Source organism: Rhincodon typus, chromosome 23, assembly GCF_021869965.1.
Source record: "Rhincodon typus isolate 14 chromosome 23, sRhiTyp1.1, whole genome shotgun sequence".
NCBI classification, from domain to species: domain Eukaryota; kingdom Metazoa; phylum Chordata; class Chondrichthyes; order Orectolobiformes; family Rhincodontidae; genus Rhincodon; species Rhincodon typus.
Genome location: NC_063354.1, coordinates 29,459,874 through 29,475,820, shown reverse-complemented (window position 1 = coordinate 29,475,820; position 15,947 = coordinate 29,459,874). Strand labels below are relative to the sequence as shown.

General features: G+C 40.1%; 1 protein-coding gene and 1 long non-coding RNA gene across 4 annotated transcripts in view; one reads left to right on the top strand and one right to left on the bottom strand.

Moving 5' to 3' along the window:
* The window catches only part of jpt1 (Jupiter microtubule associated homolog 1), a 36,956-nt gene that overhangs the window by 8,846 nt on the left and 12,163 nt on the right, over positions 1-15,947 (top strand). For 2 of the 3 annotated variants that reach the window (XM_020535687.2, XM_020535689.2), the window contains exons 2-3: positions 3,385-3,539; positions 9,737-9,864. In XM_020535687.2, the coding sequence (XP_020391276.1) occupies positions 3,385-3,539; positions 9,737-9,864 (283 nt within the window). The remainder of the gene's footprint in view (positions 1-3,384; positions 3,540-9,736; positions 9,865-15,947) is intronic. The other variant, XM_020535688.2, reaches the window with a different exon arrangement.
* LOC125485858 lies at positions 3,533-15,859 on the bottom strand. Its single transcript, XR_007264572.1, has 3 exons — positions 15,562-15,859; positions 13,493-13,617; positions 3,533-6,567 (listed from the first exon to the last, which is right to left on the bottom strand). It is a non-coding gene; the product is annotated as an uncharacterized LOC125485858 (long non-coding RNA).

The window sequence follows — 15,947 nt, the reverse complement described above, 5'->3', positions numbered from 1 at the left end:
CACAATAGTAACTGTACAACACTCTTCCCAGACAGCAGGCATGTGACTTATTACCTTCATTACTGGAAAATTGGTTTTTGAAAAAAAAAATCTATGGTCTCTCTCTGATCTCCATATGAGTTTCTCACTAGTTTCCAAATGAGTATTTGAGTACCTGTATAAGCCCTGACAAGCTGGATTGTGGCTACTGTCCAAAGACTCTGATCCATCTTGATTTCCATTCAAACTGAAGATCTGTGATCAGTCTCCACTGTCACCAGTTTTCATTGATGGGAAACCTCCTGATCTGTGAGAAGTCACCCTTTGTTTTCAGACCCTTAGCCCAAGGGGATGTTTATTTCTTTGGCTTTTTTTCCCCCAAGAAAAATCACCTCGATACAGACATTTAAAAATTGTATTCGCATGTCTGTGTTTTGATAAAGGGAATAAAGTTTTTTATTTCTATATTATAGTTTAAATGTTAACTAGTGTTTGCCACATAGTTTACAAATAAAATTGCTTGTGCTTAATAATCGGATTATTTTGCTGACTGAATCAATGATGATGTGACCAGCGGAGTAGCAGAGCTTGATTATCAATAAACATTTCCTGTCTGTCATAACAAGGTCATTGCATACAACAAAGTTTCTGGTGTTATCAAAGACCATGTCACAAGGTCTAAAGTCAGTCTGTGTGGGGCAGTTTCCTCATCTACAGTTGGATGATTCAGGGTATCAAGTAAGGATTTTCCCTGCTATGACAAAAGAAATACCTTGCCAGCTTAACAGTATGATTGAGCTCTGATCTTGAAGACAGTAACAATTGTCACATTTCTGAAGTCGAGGTGGAGTGGTTGTGGGTGGACCAACTCTTTTTTAGAACAAAGAACGGTACAGCACAGCGACAGGCCTATCGAGCCTCCAAGCCTGTACCAACATATTTTGCCTTTCAACTGTCTTCACTTAAAGGATCCATATCCCCTCTATTCCCTTCCTATTCCTGTATTCATCCAGGTGCTTCTTGAATTTTCTCCCAAATCTGCAGGATGAGTGCATGGAATTTTGATGTGAACAGAAGTCTACTAGCTTTTTTGGTTTTAAAACCACTTTCAATTTGTCCAGTTGCTTTCAAAAAGGTGCATTTACCATCCGACTGCTGCACCCCCTTGAGAATTGACACTCTTTACAGAAGAACCATAACATTGACATTAAATTCCATTGTCACACGTCTATTTTGTCCATGTCTTAAGATGTATCACTGTCCTCTTCACTCTCAATTTTTATATTGTTTGTACATTGTAGCAGGAACATTCAAGTCTATCATTCATGGAAACCAAGAAAAGCAGTGATCCCAGTATTCACTCTTAAGGCTTAGTGAATTTCTGCAGTGCATCTTGTAGAAGATTCACTGTATTATTGAGCATTTACAGTGGAAGGAGTGAAATTTTGAGGATGTGCTAAACAAGTGGACTGCTTCCTCCTCAATGGTATCAAGCTTTTTGAGCACAGCTGCTGCTGCATTCGTTCAAGCAAGTGGGGAATATTTCATCAGACTCCTGACATCTGCCTTGTAGATGGTAGATTTTAGGGAATCAGGAGTTGAGTAACTTCCTGCAAGGCTCCCCACTTCTGAAATGCTTTAGAAAGTTGTGTATGGCTAGTCCAGTAATGGTAACCCTCAGGATGTTGATAGTGGAAGATTCCATGGAGTGCAAATGTTGATGACACTTTCCATCACCTTTCTTGATGATCGAGTAGACTGAAGGCAGTAATCATTGGATTGAGTTTGTCCTGCATTTTATGTTGAGGGCATACTTGTGCTGTTTTCTACATTTCAAGTAGATGCCAGTGTCGTAGCTATACTTGAACAGCTTGGCTAGGGTATGGAAAGTTCTGGACCATGTCTTCAGTACTGTTGTAGAAATATGGTCATGACCCACAAATTTTGCAGTATCCAATGCCTTCAACTGTTTGTTGTCTTGTGGATTGAATCTAGTTAGCTGAAGCCAATCGCCTGTGGTGCTGGGAATCCGTGTGGAAGGCCAAGATATATCATCCACTTGGCACTTCCAGTGCATATTGCTTCAGCCTTGTCTTTTCCAATTCCATCTGTTAATGATTTAGCTATCTAGTATCTCAACTGTTCTCCCTTTTGCTGTGGCCTTGGGAGTCTCTTTGCTTGATGAAGGCACAAAGTAATGATTCGGCCTCGGTAGTGTTATCTGCTTCCATGTGTTGGGCTCCTTTCTGATCCCAAATTGACTGAACCCTACATTCTTACTACCACTTCACTATCCAAATACCCATAGATTATTTTTGGACTCCCTTTTACAAGAGCTTAGTCTTTTCCCATACACTCTGGCCAAAGTCACTATTGATCCCTATTCCCATCTTTCATAAGCTATGAATTTCTCTGTTGCTAGTGCATAGTTGCAACCATAGAATGGTTACAGCACTGAAGGCTGTGGCATCTGCGTTGGATCTTTACAAGAGCACCTTGTCTAGTCCCAATCCCCTTCTTCCTCCTCCCAGCTATGAAAATGTCTTCTGTAAATAATCTAGTATTTTATCTTGAATCACGAGTGAATGTACTTTCATCACCATCATTGATACTGAATTTCAGATCTTAACCACTTGTTATCTGTCTTCCACATCAATGTGACTGCCTTTCTTAACCCTCTATTACCTCTTCAAAAATTTCAGTGAGGTAGTTAAACACCATATTTTGCCTTAATAAATCAACACTGGCTTTATTTAATTTATATAGATTTACCCCGAGACTATTAATTTTGTCTTGTCTTTTTTTTCTAGAAGTTTTCTCTACCATTTATATCAAATTGACTGACTGACTGGCTTGTAGTTGCTGCAGTCCAGTCCTGCCCTTGGTTTTGAGCTATTATTGCTGAACAACCTATTCATTGTGGTTGGTTGTGCCGCAGTTCAGCAACCTTACTGAATACTCTTGCATTCTTGCACATGTCTTGACTTGTAAACTTAATTCAAACATTAATCTCTTAATCTGACTCTCTACTTATACCTTCCTATTAAGTATTTCTTGTGCTTCCTTCTCTCCTGATCCCTTGTGAACCTTGTATTTCCGAATCCTACATCATGCTGCCTAGTCCCCTACAAGTTAGTTTAAATCTTTTCAACAGCACAAGCAAAGATATATTGTCCTGGTGTGATCTGTTGTTGTGAAAAGGCTTCTTTTAATCCTGTCCTTTGTAACAAGGTATTGGACTAGAACATATTGTTTGTTTTTGCAAGATGCTAAATGAAATTTAACACTTTTTTTTATTTTGGATGATTGGCTGAACACTGACACTCTTTTGCGTATTCAAGAAATGCTTTTGATATTGTGCAGGCTTAAAGTTCACAGAAACGTTGTTTGTTTTCATTTTGCAAGCAGAGTGTTGCAGCCTCCTGGTGGTGGATCCAGTATCTCATTTGGGGTGGAGGAAAATGTTAAACCGGTGCATCCTCGTTCAAACAAGACTGCATCAAATATCTTTGGACCGCCAGTAGAAAACCAGCCTGTGGCTAGAAGAAGCAACCCACCAGGTGCAGTACAGTATATAATGTGAAAATAAAATATTGCAGATGCTGGAAATCTGAAACTAAAAAATACAGAATGCTAGAAATGGTAAGTCAGGTAGAATCTATGGAGAAACAGATTTAACATTTCTGGTTAACTCCCCCATCCGACTGAAGAGATAAGTGTAATAGATTTTGAATAAGTGAATGGAGCAATGAGGGGCCAGATCAAAAGGGAGGTTTGTAATGGGGTGTAGGGCAAGAAAGATTAAATGATGAAGCAAAGATGTGAGGAAAAATCTGAGTATTTAGGATATGGAATGCTTTGAAAGGAAGAATGGAGACAGGTTCAACTGAGGAGTTCAAGAGGACATTTGATGATTTGGATAGAAATAGTGTGTGGGTGGAGTTGGGGAGCAGGAAATTGGCACATGGTAATGATGGTTGTTTGAAGAGCTGGTGAAGGCGTGGACTAAATGGTTGCCTCCTGCACCATAACAGTTCGGATTCTGTGGAAAAACCTATTGTGAATCTGGGAAGAAATAAAGGAGCAAGAACAGAATTATCTGAAATAGATCAAACACTCTGGAGGGCCCTGTCAACCAAACTCAGGTGGAATTCTAGGCCAAGGAGAAAAGAAGGCATTGGAATCCCTAATATAGAAGGCTGTCATCTGAACAAATATGACTGAAACTAGGAGAATTAAATAATCCCTAGCCAGCTGCAAAGGTTGGTAGGCTCCCAATTTGTAATGGCTGACTGAATTTGCCAGATTATTGAATTTCTATCTTGCATGTTTACAATAGTCCTTTCTATTTAAGAACGTTACGGTTGAGTGAAAATTCTGCCTGATGGCGGAGGGCCAATATACTGAGTTATACATGCACATATGTCTTGATCCTCCACTTTCTATAATCTACAAATTTTAAATGTATGGGGAATTTTGATTTGAAGTTAAAATGAGACCTATTTGGCAAACTGATTGTGGTGTGTAAAACTAAGTTATGAACTTAGAAGTCAAAACTTTAAAGTCTCTCCTTGTATTGGCTATTACATGGTTCTTTCTGTCCACAGAAAATGTGATCGGAAGCTGGTTTGGGGTTCATACAGGACACTAGGACCTAGGGCTTCATCTTTTTTGCAATCTGTCTATAACTTGGATGGAAGAAAAATTGTACAGTAGCTAAATTTCTTGATGACACCAAGATAGGTGGGAAATTATCTTGTCAAGAAGAGTTCACAAAATGATAGGTTGTGAGTTGGCAAAACAAATTGGTATATGGAGTAGATTGTGGTAAAATAGGAACAGGAGTAGGCCATTCAGCTTTCAAGCCTGCCTTTCCATTCAGTACAATAATGGCTGTTTGAATACTTCAGTGCCTTTTACAAACCCTATTCCCATAACCTTTTACGTTACTAGAAATCTCAAGTCTTAATTTGTACTGAATATATGCAAAGACTGAGCTTCTCAAGCACTCTTACAGAGAATTCCAAAGTTCCTCAACCCTTTTGAGTTTTAAAACCATCTCCTCGCCTCACCCCTAAGTGGCAACTCCCTTATTTTTAAACTGTGCCCCAATTCTAGACTTCAACCAGGGGAAACATTTTGCGTATGTCTACTGTCTACCTCTAAGTATTTTGTTAATTTCAATGTGATCACCTTGTATTCTTCAAAACGCTGGAGAATTATAGGCCCAGCTGGCCCAATCTGAACACTATGGGAAGGTGATGGCCAAGTGGTGTTATCACTAGACTATTAATCCAGCGATTCGGCTAATATCTGGGGACCTGCATTCAAATCTTGCTATGGCAGATGATGAAATTTTCAATTCAATAAAAATCTGGAATTAAGAGTCTAATGATGATCATGAATCCATTAACAACTGTTTGAAAACATCTGGTTCACTAATGTTGTTGAGGGAAGGAAGCTGCCATCCTTACCTGGTCTGACCTACTTGAGTCCAGACCCATAAGAATGTGGTTGTCTCCTAACTGCCCTCTGGGCAATTAGGGATGGGCAATAAATGTTGGTCTAGCTAGTGATGCTCACATCCCATGAATCAGTTTTTAAACACTCTCTTCCTAGGTCAGTCCTGCCATCCCAGGAACAAGTCTGGTGAACCATCCTTACACCACCTATGGCAATAGTATCTTTCCTGAGATAGAGACCAAGACATTATGCCACCTTAGAACTTATCACTGTTCATTCACAGTTGCTGCGTCAAAATCCTAAAATTCCTTCCCTAAGAGCCCCATTGGTCCACTTGTACCGCATGGATTTCAGTGGTTCAAGAAATCATCCAGTACCTCCATTCTCAAAGGCAATTAGCGATCAGCAATAAATACTGGCCTAGCCAGTGCCACCCCCATCTTAACCAATTTTAACAAAAAATGAATCAAACATTGTTTCCCTTTCACCTAACCACATGGACTCTAACTGATCCCATTATTATTTTCTAAATGGTTTTGCTATAACCGCCTCATTATTTCTCGTAATTTATCTATGTCAGATGTTTCGCTGACAGGTCTATAGTTTCCTGCTGTATTAAAAGCAAAGTGCTGGAGAAAAACAGCAGGTCTGGCAGCATCTATAGAGAAACTGCGTTAACATTTGAGTTCAAAAACTCTCCCTGAGAAGTTTGGAGCTATGAAGAAAAGTCACTGGATTTTAAATTTAATTCTGTTTCTTCCCTCAAAGCAGCTCCAGACCTGATGAGTTTTTCCACTTTTTATTTCTGATTCCAACATCTGCAATATTTTTTATTTATATATTCCTGCTTGTGTCGCTTTTCTTTCTTGGATAAAGATGTAATACTTGCTCATTTCAAAACCCTTCTAGAAACTCAAGAAATTTGGATAATTATAACCAATCCCTGTTTTTGCTTTGTAGTCATTAAGATCCTAGGATGCATGCTGTCAAGTCTTGGGAGTTGTCAGCTGACTGGTCAGTAGTTTTCCCAACATCATCTCCTTAGTAATGGTGATGATTAGTAAGTCCCACTCTTTCACTTCATTGTTTTGAGTTATCTTTGGCTGATATTCTAAGTCTTCTACTCTACAATGAAGACAAAAATCAAAATACCTATTAATGCCTCTGCCATTTCTTTGTTTTCCATTTTGTCAAGTCCCCAGATGGTCCCTTTTAGAGGACTAACATTTTCTTTAGTACTCTTTCCAGAGTTTCTTGGAAAGATTTTCAGAACCTGTAATATCCTGACCTATCTATAATCTTTGCACTTTGGTGTAGTTTGTGCTGTTTTTATATTTATCTCAATTTGATACTGTCCAGAACTTTCTATTTAGCCATGGATAATGAATACTTTTCTCAGTCTTTTTTATTATTGAGATATGTCATTGAAAGTATTTCCTTAAATATCTGCCACCACAACTCCAAAGGCCCACCTTTTACCTAATTTCCCAATTCCTGCTAACTAGCTCTCTTCTTATTACCTTTTTTCAGGTTTTAAAGCACTAGTCTCAGATTAAGGCTTCTCCAATCCAAAGGTGAAATTCTATCATGTTATGACTGCTGTCATTTGTGGCTCCTTTACAAGGAGGATGTTGATTTTCATGTCTCGTTGTTCGTTGCCCTGAATACGGTCTATGAAGTCTCCTTTCAGGCTACCTTTGACAGTTTGATTTGTGTGATCTGCGTGTAAATTAGTCATCTATGACATTCGAACCATTCTTACACTCCCAATTTATTTCCACTGTATAGTCTGTCCTACAATACAACTACTGTTTGGGGACCTATAAACTGTTACCACAAGTAACATCTGACCTTCATCTCTACCTAGATTGATTCTACACCTTCACTTCTAGAGCTAAGGTAATCTCACTATTGCAGTAATGTACCCCTAATAGAGAGTTTCCTCACTGCTTCCTTCCTGAATATTCAGGTCTCGGCCTTTGTCATCTTGTAGGCATGGCACTCTGATCATATGTACTTATTTCTAATAGAATTGACAGTTCATCAGTTCTTTTACAAAGTATTTGCAATGTGCACAGCAAAACCTCAAAATACTGTCTTTTTACCTTTTTTTTTTTTTCAGTCTTATTAATTTGTACTTTGCCTCAACCTGCCGCTGTATTATTACAATGACCCAAATTTTGTCACCCTGCTCTATTACTTTGTATTTTGTTTTAGATTTACTTCATCTCTTCTCCATAATCTGATCTCAACTTGCCCCCAATCCTCAATACACTTGCAGTGGCACTTGCCTGTGCCTGACCACTGACTAAATCAGATGACCCTATCCAAATGTGTTTAATTATCTTGTGTATGCACCATAGATAACACTCCCAGCTGATGCGTCAGTGTCTGTAGTTTAGCTTCCAGCTCACACAATGCTTGAGCAAATGCTGCGGATACTTAACCCGATGTGGTTGCCTTGGATTTAAGTGGCGACCATCCACCGCTCCCTGATGCTGCAGTGACAGTATTCTAATACACCCCTGACTTTCATCTTGTAGATGCCAGAGAGACTTTGGGAAGTCATTGGTGTGTTTCCTGCTCAGTTTTTTGCATCCGAACTGCTCTATAGCCACTATATTTTTGTTTGTTTTCAAATCTGTTTCTGGTCAATGCTAAAATCTGCTGGATTTTAATGGTGGGATTCAGTGGAAATGCTGTCAAATATCATGGATAAAGTGTTAGATTCTCCTTTCACGCTCAGGCGCTGAAGTGCAAATATTGCTTGCCACTTATTGGCTCTAGCTTGAATTTTGTCTTCTGTATCTGGATGTGGACTACTTGGGTATATGAGGACTTGAAAATTCTACTGAACACTATGCAGTCATCATCAAACACCCCACTTGTGACTTTGTAAAAGTCAGGAATTTAAGCAGTTGAAGGTGATTGGGTTTAGGACACCCCCTTGTGGAACGCCAGTGATCTTGACAATCTTTTGTGCTAGATATAGCTCCAATCAGTGCCAATTTGCCCCCTCCCAATTATTATTTAGTTTAGTTTTTTGCTAGAACAGCTTCATGTCATGTGGGGCCAAATATTTTTTGTTGGGGCTGTCATTTGAGCCTCAGTTTTCCAGGCATTGGGTGACCACTTATTCTTCCTATCAAAACGCACTACCTCATGCTTATTTATTTGAGCCAGTTCCATGCCTGTTCTCCATGCTTCAGAACATCTTCCTGTATATCGATTGTAGTCCTGCCCTGTATTAATTACATTCTGCAATCTTGCTTCTACTTCACAAATCCAAAGTTTTTGGATAAATGTTGGACAACTGGTCCCAGCACCAGCGTTTGTGGTACATTTAAAACTACCCTTGACTGACTGCTTTGTCAGCTTGTGTATGAACATTCTGCTAATTCATAGAGTTGAGACACAAATCAGCCATGACCTCACTGAATATTGGAATGAGTTTGAGCAGCTGAATGCTTGCTATTTCATACACTTGTTGTACACTGTTTTAGAGTGCCTTTTGGACACTTTATAGATGTATTTCCTGTTAGATTTATTTGAATTAATGCACAAATATCAAGCCCCCATTGCTGCTACATTCCTAGCCTTGTATATACTGGCTGCTTGCAGGAGATTACCTTCAAATATTTGTTTTCTTCCCTCTGGTAGCCACTAGGAACATTGTGTCTGTGTCTGTGTCTGTGTCTGCCACTAATGCCAATCAGAGATGGGACTCAACTTGGGGAAGACAATGGCTTAGTGGTATTATTGCTGGACTGTTAATCCAGAGACCCAGATAATGTTTTGCGGACCTGGGTTTGAATCCTGCCATGGTAGATGATGGAGTTTGAATTCAATAAATATCTGGAAATAATGGCCTAATGATTGTGAATCCACTGCCGATTGTTGGAAAATCCCAACAGGTTCACTAATCTCTCTTTAGGGAAGAAAACTGCCATCCTTACCTGGTCTGGCCTACATGCGACTGGAGACCCACAGCAATGTGTTTGACTCTTAACTGCCCTCTGGGCAATTAGGGATGGGCAATAAATGCTGCCTGGCCAGTGACGCTGCTCTCCTGTGAATGAATAAAGGAACTGCAAGAACTACTTTTGAAGTAACTTGTCTGGCCAAACACTACTGCTTTTGATACTATGTAATTGATCGTCCAGTAAGGAAATGTTTTACTTGATTCCAGCTTGCTGTTGGTGCTTAAGACATGCTTGACTATTATGGAAGTGCTTCTTATTGCCTGGTTCCTATTGTTTATCCTGTCCAGTTCTTATTCTTCTGCTATTTCTAGGTGGAAAGAGCAGCGGTATCTTTGGAGCTGCTACCACTGAAACACCAGATCTAAAGCAACGGAGAAACCCACCTGGTGGCAAGACAAGTGGCATCTTTGACACTGTAAAGACACCCCCCAACACTCTGGTAAATACCATTTAGACTATTCAGACACCATCTGGATGTAACTTTGCTTGTGTTTTGCTGCAGAATATCTGGGTATCTTTGTAGTACATGATGTACTATCTCTAGTTGACTAGACTGTTGTGTACCATTTTCCCATTTGATTTTAGCTGCCATAATAACTATAGGACTAGTGTAGTATTACTGAACTGTTATTTTACCGACTCCGATAGCAATGTTCTTTATTTTCACTCCAGAGTAACAGAATAAGTTCAGCAGAACTGAATAATACATAGAGAATGCTCTTCAGTCCACCATGTCTGTGCCAACCATGACACCTTTCTATACTGATCCCATCTGCCTGCACATGGTCAATGTTCCTCTATTCCCTGCCTGTCATGTTTCTCTTTAAGGGCATTTTAAATGTTATCACACCTGCTTCTACCACCTCCCCTGGCAGCACATTCCAAGCATCTACCATCCTCTGGTTTTTAAAAAAAAAAAAATAAATAATAATAATACTTGCCTCACACAATGTCATTAAACTTTGTCTGTCCCCTTAAACCTATACCCCCACAGTATTTGGTATTTCCACCCTGGGAAACAGACTTTTACTGTCCACCCTATCCTGCCTCTCATAGTTTTCACTAGAGTGTCAGAGGATGAGGGGCAAACAAATAGAAGAATATAAAACTAAGTTTATTCAGCCTCCCCTTTATAGGTAAAATACTCCAATCCAGGCAATATCGTGGTTAAACCTCATTTGTACCCTCTCCAAAGCCTCCACATCCATCTCATAGTGGATTGATCAGAATTGCACACAATACTTCAATTGTGGCCTAACTAAAGCTTTCTACAGCTGTAACGTAACTTGCCAACGTTTATACTCCATGCCCTGACCAATCGTGCGTATGCTGTCTTTACCACCTTATCCTCTTGTGTTGCCACTTTTGGGGAGCTATGGACTCTCTCCAAGATCTGTCTATGTATCATAACTCCTAAGGGTCCTGCTATTTACTATACACTTTTCTCTTCTCTTACATTTTGGGAGATCAAATGCATCACTTCATACTTGACTGGATTAAACTCTGTCTGACGTTTCTCCACCCAACTTTTCAACTGAACTATATCCTGCTGTATCCTTTGCAAATTTCCTCCCTATCTACAACGCCATCAATTTTCATGTCATCGGCAAACTTAATCATATCCACGTGCGTTTACAGACAAATTAACTTGTATAAATTGCGAACAACAGAGGGCTCAGCACTGATCCTTACAGAACACTGCTGGTCACACTTCTCCAGTCAGAAGGACACCCCTCCACAACTACCTCTGTCTTCTATGACGAAGGTATTTTGTATCCAACTTATCAATTTACTGTGGCTCCCATGTGACTTCATCTTTTGGACCAGCTTACCATGAGGGACCTTGTAACGCTTTAGTAAAGACCATGCAGATAACGCCCACTGCCCTACCCTCAAATTATATTTGTCACTTCCTCAAAATTCCATCATATTTGTGTGACAAGAGCCCCCCCACACAAAGCCATGCTGACTATGCTACTAGTTCATTCTTTTTGAAATGCAAGTAAATCCTGTCACTAAGAATATTCTCCAGTAGTTTCCCTACCACTGATGTAAGGCTTGCTGGCCTGTAATTTCCTGGATTATTCCCTGTTGCCCTTAAAGGAATAGCATTGGCTATTCTCCAGTCTTCTGGAATCTCTCTTGTGACTAAAGAGGATACAAAGATCTGTCAAGGCCCCAGAAATTTCCTCCCATGCCTCCTCCATGTGCTAGGATGGATCCCAGTAGGCCCTGGGGACTTATCTACTTCAATGTTTTTCACCTCTTCAACACTGACATGCCCTAGAATATTAACATACCCCTCCCTAATCTTAACATCATCCATATCCTCCTTGGTAAATATCAATACAATGTACTCTTGAAGGGCCTCATCCACTTCCTGTGGCACCATGTATAATCTTTTTCCTTTGTTCTTCTGTGATCCTATTCTTTCTCTATCTCTCCTCCTCCTGCTCCTTAAAATGCAATGGGATTCTCCTTAATCCTACTTGTCAAGGATGTTTCATGGCTTCTTTTTAACTGTCCTTATTCCTTGTTTAAGCTCTTTCCTGCTTCTGTTATTTCTCAAGGTCCTTGCCTGGTTTCAGTTTCCTAAACATTACATGCTTCCATTTTCTTTTTGACCAGTCTTTCAGTCTGAGGTCCTGCTTTTCAACTTTCGACCTAACTGTCTCAATTACCTTTTGCAGGACCTTGTGTCTCTTCCTGCTTAGCGTCATAGATGTTCAGCACTGAACAGACCCTCTGTTCCAACTCATCTGTGCTGACCAGATATCCTAAATAAGTCTAGTCCCATTTGGCCCTTATCTCTCTTTAAACCCTTCCTATTTGCATACCCATCTAGATGTCTTTAAATGTTGTAATTGTACCAGCCTCCTCCACGTCCTCTAGCAGCTCATTCCATACACGCACCACCCTCTGCATGAAAAAGTTGCTCCTTAGATCCCTTTTTTAACATCTTTCCCCTTTCAAACCTATACCCTCTAGTTTTTGTACCACACCCCCCCCCCCCCCCCCCCCCCCCCCCCCCCCCCCCGCCATCCCAGGGAAAAGGCCTTATCTAATTACCCTAATCCCTGCCCCTAATGATTTTATAAACCTCTAAGATCACCCCTCAGCCTCTGCTCAGGGAAAATTGGAGCTGTAGTGGACAGATGTAGTTTACTTCAGAGTACAAATGTATCTTGATCAGATGGGCCAATAAGTCAAGGAGTGGCAGATGGAGTTTAATTTAGGTAAACGGGCGGTGCTGCTCTTTTGGAAAGGCAAATCAGGGCAGGATTTATGCACTCCATGGTAAGGTCCTGCGGTGTGTTGCCTTTCAAAAAGACCTTGGAGGACAGGTTCATATTTCCTTGAAAATGGAGTCCCAGGTAGACTGGATAATAAAGGAGGTGTTTGGTATGCTTGCCTTTATTGGTCAGTGCATTGAGGAAAGAAGTTGGGCGGTCATGTTGTGGCTGTGAGGGACATTGTTAAGCCACTCTTGGAATACTGTGTGTAATTCTGGTCTTCCTGCTATAGGAACAATTTTCAGAAACTTGAAAGGGTTCAGAAAATATTTACAAGGATGTTGCCAGGGTTGGAGAGCTTGAGCTATTGGAAGAGGCTGAATAGGCTGGGGCTTTTTTTTTTGAGGCAGAGGATTGACCTTTTATGGAGGTTTATAAAATCATGAGGGGCACAGACAGGGTAAATAGACCAGGTATTTTTCCTGGGGTGGGAGGAGTCCAAAACTAGAGGGCATAGGTTTAAGATTAGAGGGGCAAGATTTAAAAGGGGCGTAAGGTGGAACTTTTTCATGCAGAAGGGGATGTGTATATGGAATGAGGTGCTGTGGTTAGTATCAATATGGATCACAACCTCTGACTGCCCGTTCACCCTTCCAGAATATCCTGTGCCTGCTCGGTGCTAATACACTGAATTTGTGGGGGGAAAATGTGGAAGGTTTTTGGTCATCTGAAAAGCTGTTACCATTCTAGCTCTGTATGGATACTTTGACTAGATTTGAAAGCCTGTAGATGTGACAAACATGCTCTTTTTTTTTTTTGATTTTTGAATACCACCTTCTGTGTTGGCACTGTCTTTAGTCAGTCCTCCAGGAATGCATCTCCGCTAGTCTCTTTGGGTTCAAGTTCCAGTCCAGACTTTAAGTCGTCATCACATTGCCCAGGGAAGGGAACTTAAGCTCCTGTGGGTTATGGAGAATGGATAAAGCAGGTGTCAGAAAAATACAAGTTAGGTTTCAGGTGTACATCTGAAACTAGATTTACTTCATCTGAGTATTGAATATAGGCATGATTACACACTTAAAGTAGACAGATGGAGAGGCTTAGAGGAACTTTCAGAGTTTAGGGCCTCATCAGTTGAAGGCATAATGATTTAAAATTCAGGATGCATAAAGGCCAAAATTGGAGATGAACAGATTAGTGTTTTCTAGAAAATTAGAGGCAGGAGGGTTAAGGTCATGGAGGGATTTTAAAACCAGGATGTGAATTATAAAATTATGTTGGTGGATTGGCTGCCACTGTTGGTCTGTAAGCAGAAGAGTGATTTGGTGTGTATTAGGATACAGTTAAGGTTTTTTGGATGAGATGATGTTTAGGACTGTTGGAAGGCAGTAAGCCAGCCAGAAAGACACCAGAATAATTAAATCCAATGATGGTAATAGATTTGGTTTAGGGTTTCACCAGTAGATGAGCAGAGGGGGATGGAGGTCTGTGATTCAAAGGTGAAATCAGATGGCCTTGGTGAAAGTCTCAGTCAACTGCAAAATAGATACCAGAGTTGCAATTGATTATTACACACTGGTAGTAAACAGAAGGGGGTGAATAGGTTAAGGAACTGAAGACTATAGATTTATTTGGAGTAAATACCCGTTCCAACAATACTAACTGGAAAGTAAGTTCCTCTACAAAGTTAAAATACTGCTTAAAGCATGGTTTTAATGTCCAGTCAATTTTAATCTCCCACCTGAGATTTTTGGTGGGTTTTTTTGAGACATTGGAAGTTAGATTGAAGTCACTGGCTGTAATTGGCATGGAATTATATTATCACCACTCAGTCAGTAAAGGTATGCTGAATGTTCTCAATTTTAGATTAATTATGAAATTTAGTCTGGTTCAGGTAGCTAAAAGTGCTACACTCTGATGTTCTTGATCAAGTGCTGACAAAATCAGCTACAGAGTTCTTACTTGGCTGCCTGTCTTTCCCTGAATCATTCATTTCAAATCAATTTATTTACAAATATTGATTTTTGTGCCTTCTAAAGACTTGAAACCCCAATCTAGGGAAACCATAGTATTTCTCTTATGCTGCTGTTTAGGCCCCAGTCTGCATTTTAATATCATGAACTTTTTTAGTTTTTTCCAAACAAGTATGGTACCTATTAGTGAAATATCCACTCTAAATCCATACGCACAACAGCATTTCCTTTACAGCATTTTCTGAAACATGGTCCAGCTAATTTTTGTGCTTTACATTCCACAAGCAGCAATTAATAAAAAGTCAGACACTGATTAGTGGTTTGGTAGTACTGCTGAAAAGGAAAGCCTGTTTTGGAATATTTCATGTTGAACATTTCAGGGAAGTGCAAGAATACCAAATTTCAAACTGTCAGCAGTTTATGCTACATGAAAAGGGTGCTGATTGGCAATCAATCACCTCTGGATGACCCAATGCTATGGGAAAAAGCATTTTGAGTTGGAACAAGATGTCAGTGGGTGTTCAGGGGTGTAAGTTTGAGGCTGTTTGATGTTTGCGGAGGAGTTTTTTTTAAAAAGTTAACTTTTTTTAGGAGTAACTATTGCCATTGAGGAGAATGGATGTGAGGAATGTTTGATCAGCCATGATCCTATTGAATGGCAAAGCAGGCTTAGGGGCTCAGCAGTTTACTCCTGTTTCTAACCCTTATCTAACTGCAGTAGGACCCTGCTAAACTCTGCAATTAAAATGCATACTTTTGGAGGATTCCAGGCATGGGGAAATTGAGAAGCAGTAATTTCAATTTCCTATGCAATTCCCTCTGTCTGCTATGTTGGGAGTTCCTCGGCTTCCCCACACACAGTTCCCATCGAGATAGCAGATGTGGCTATTGGAAAATTCAGGTTATTGTGTACTTTTCTAATTTACTTACTTAACTCTTCCTCTGTGGCTAACTTGAAGGCTTGAGTTAGATTGTAGGTTCAAATTCCACTCCAGAGATCTGAGCACAAAAATCAGGATTGTATTTCAATGGATTACTAAGAGAGCATTGTAGTGTAATTGTAATGCTTTTCAGATGCACTATTAAACTGAAGCTCACATCTTCTGTCTTGAAGGTAAAAGATCCCATGGCTTTAGTTCAAAGAACAGAGATATTTATCCCAGTGTTCTGGCCTTCAATCAGGCATCCATTTTAAATGACACATTATTTGCTGTTTCCCATGTTATTTGTGGGAACTTGATGTGCAAATATTGGATCAGAGATAGTAGGAACTGCAGATGCTGGAGAATCCGAGACAACAAGGTGCAGGGCTGGGT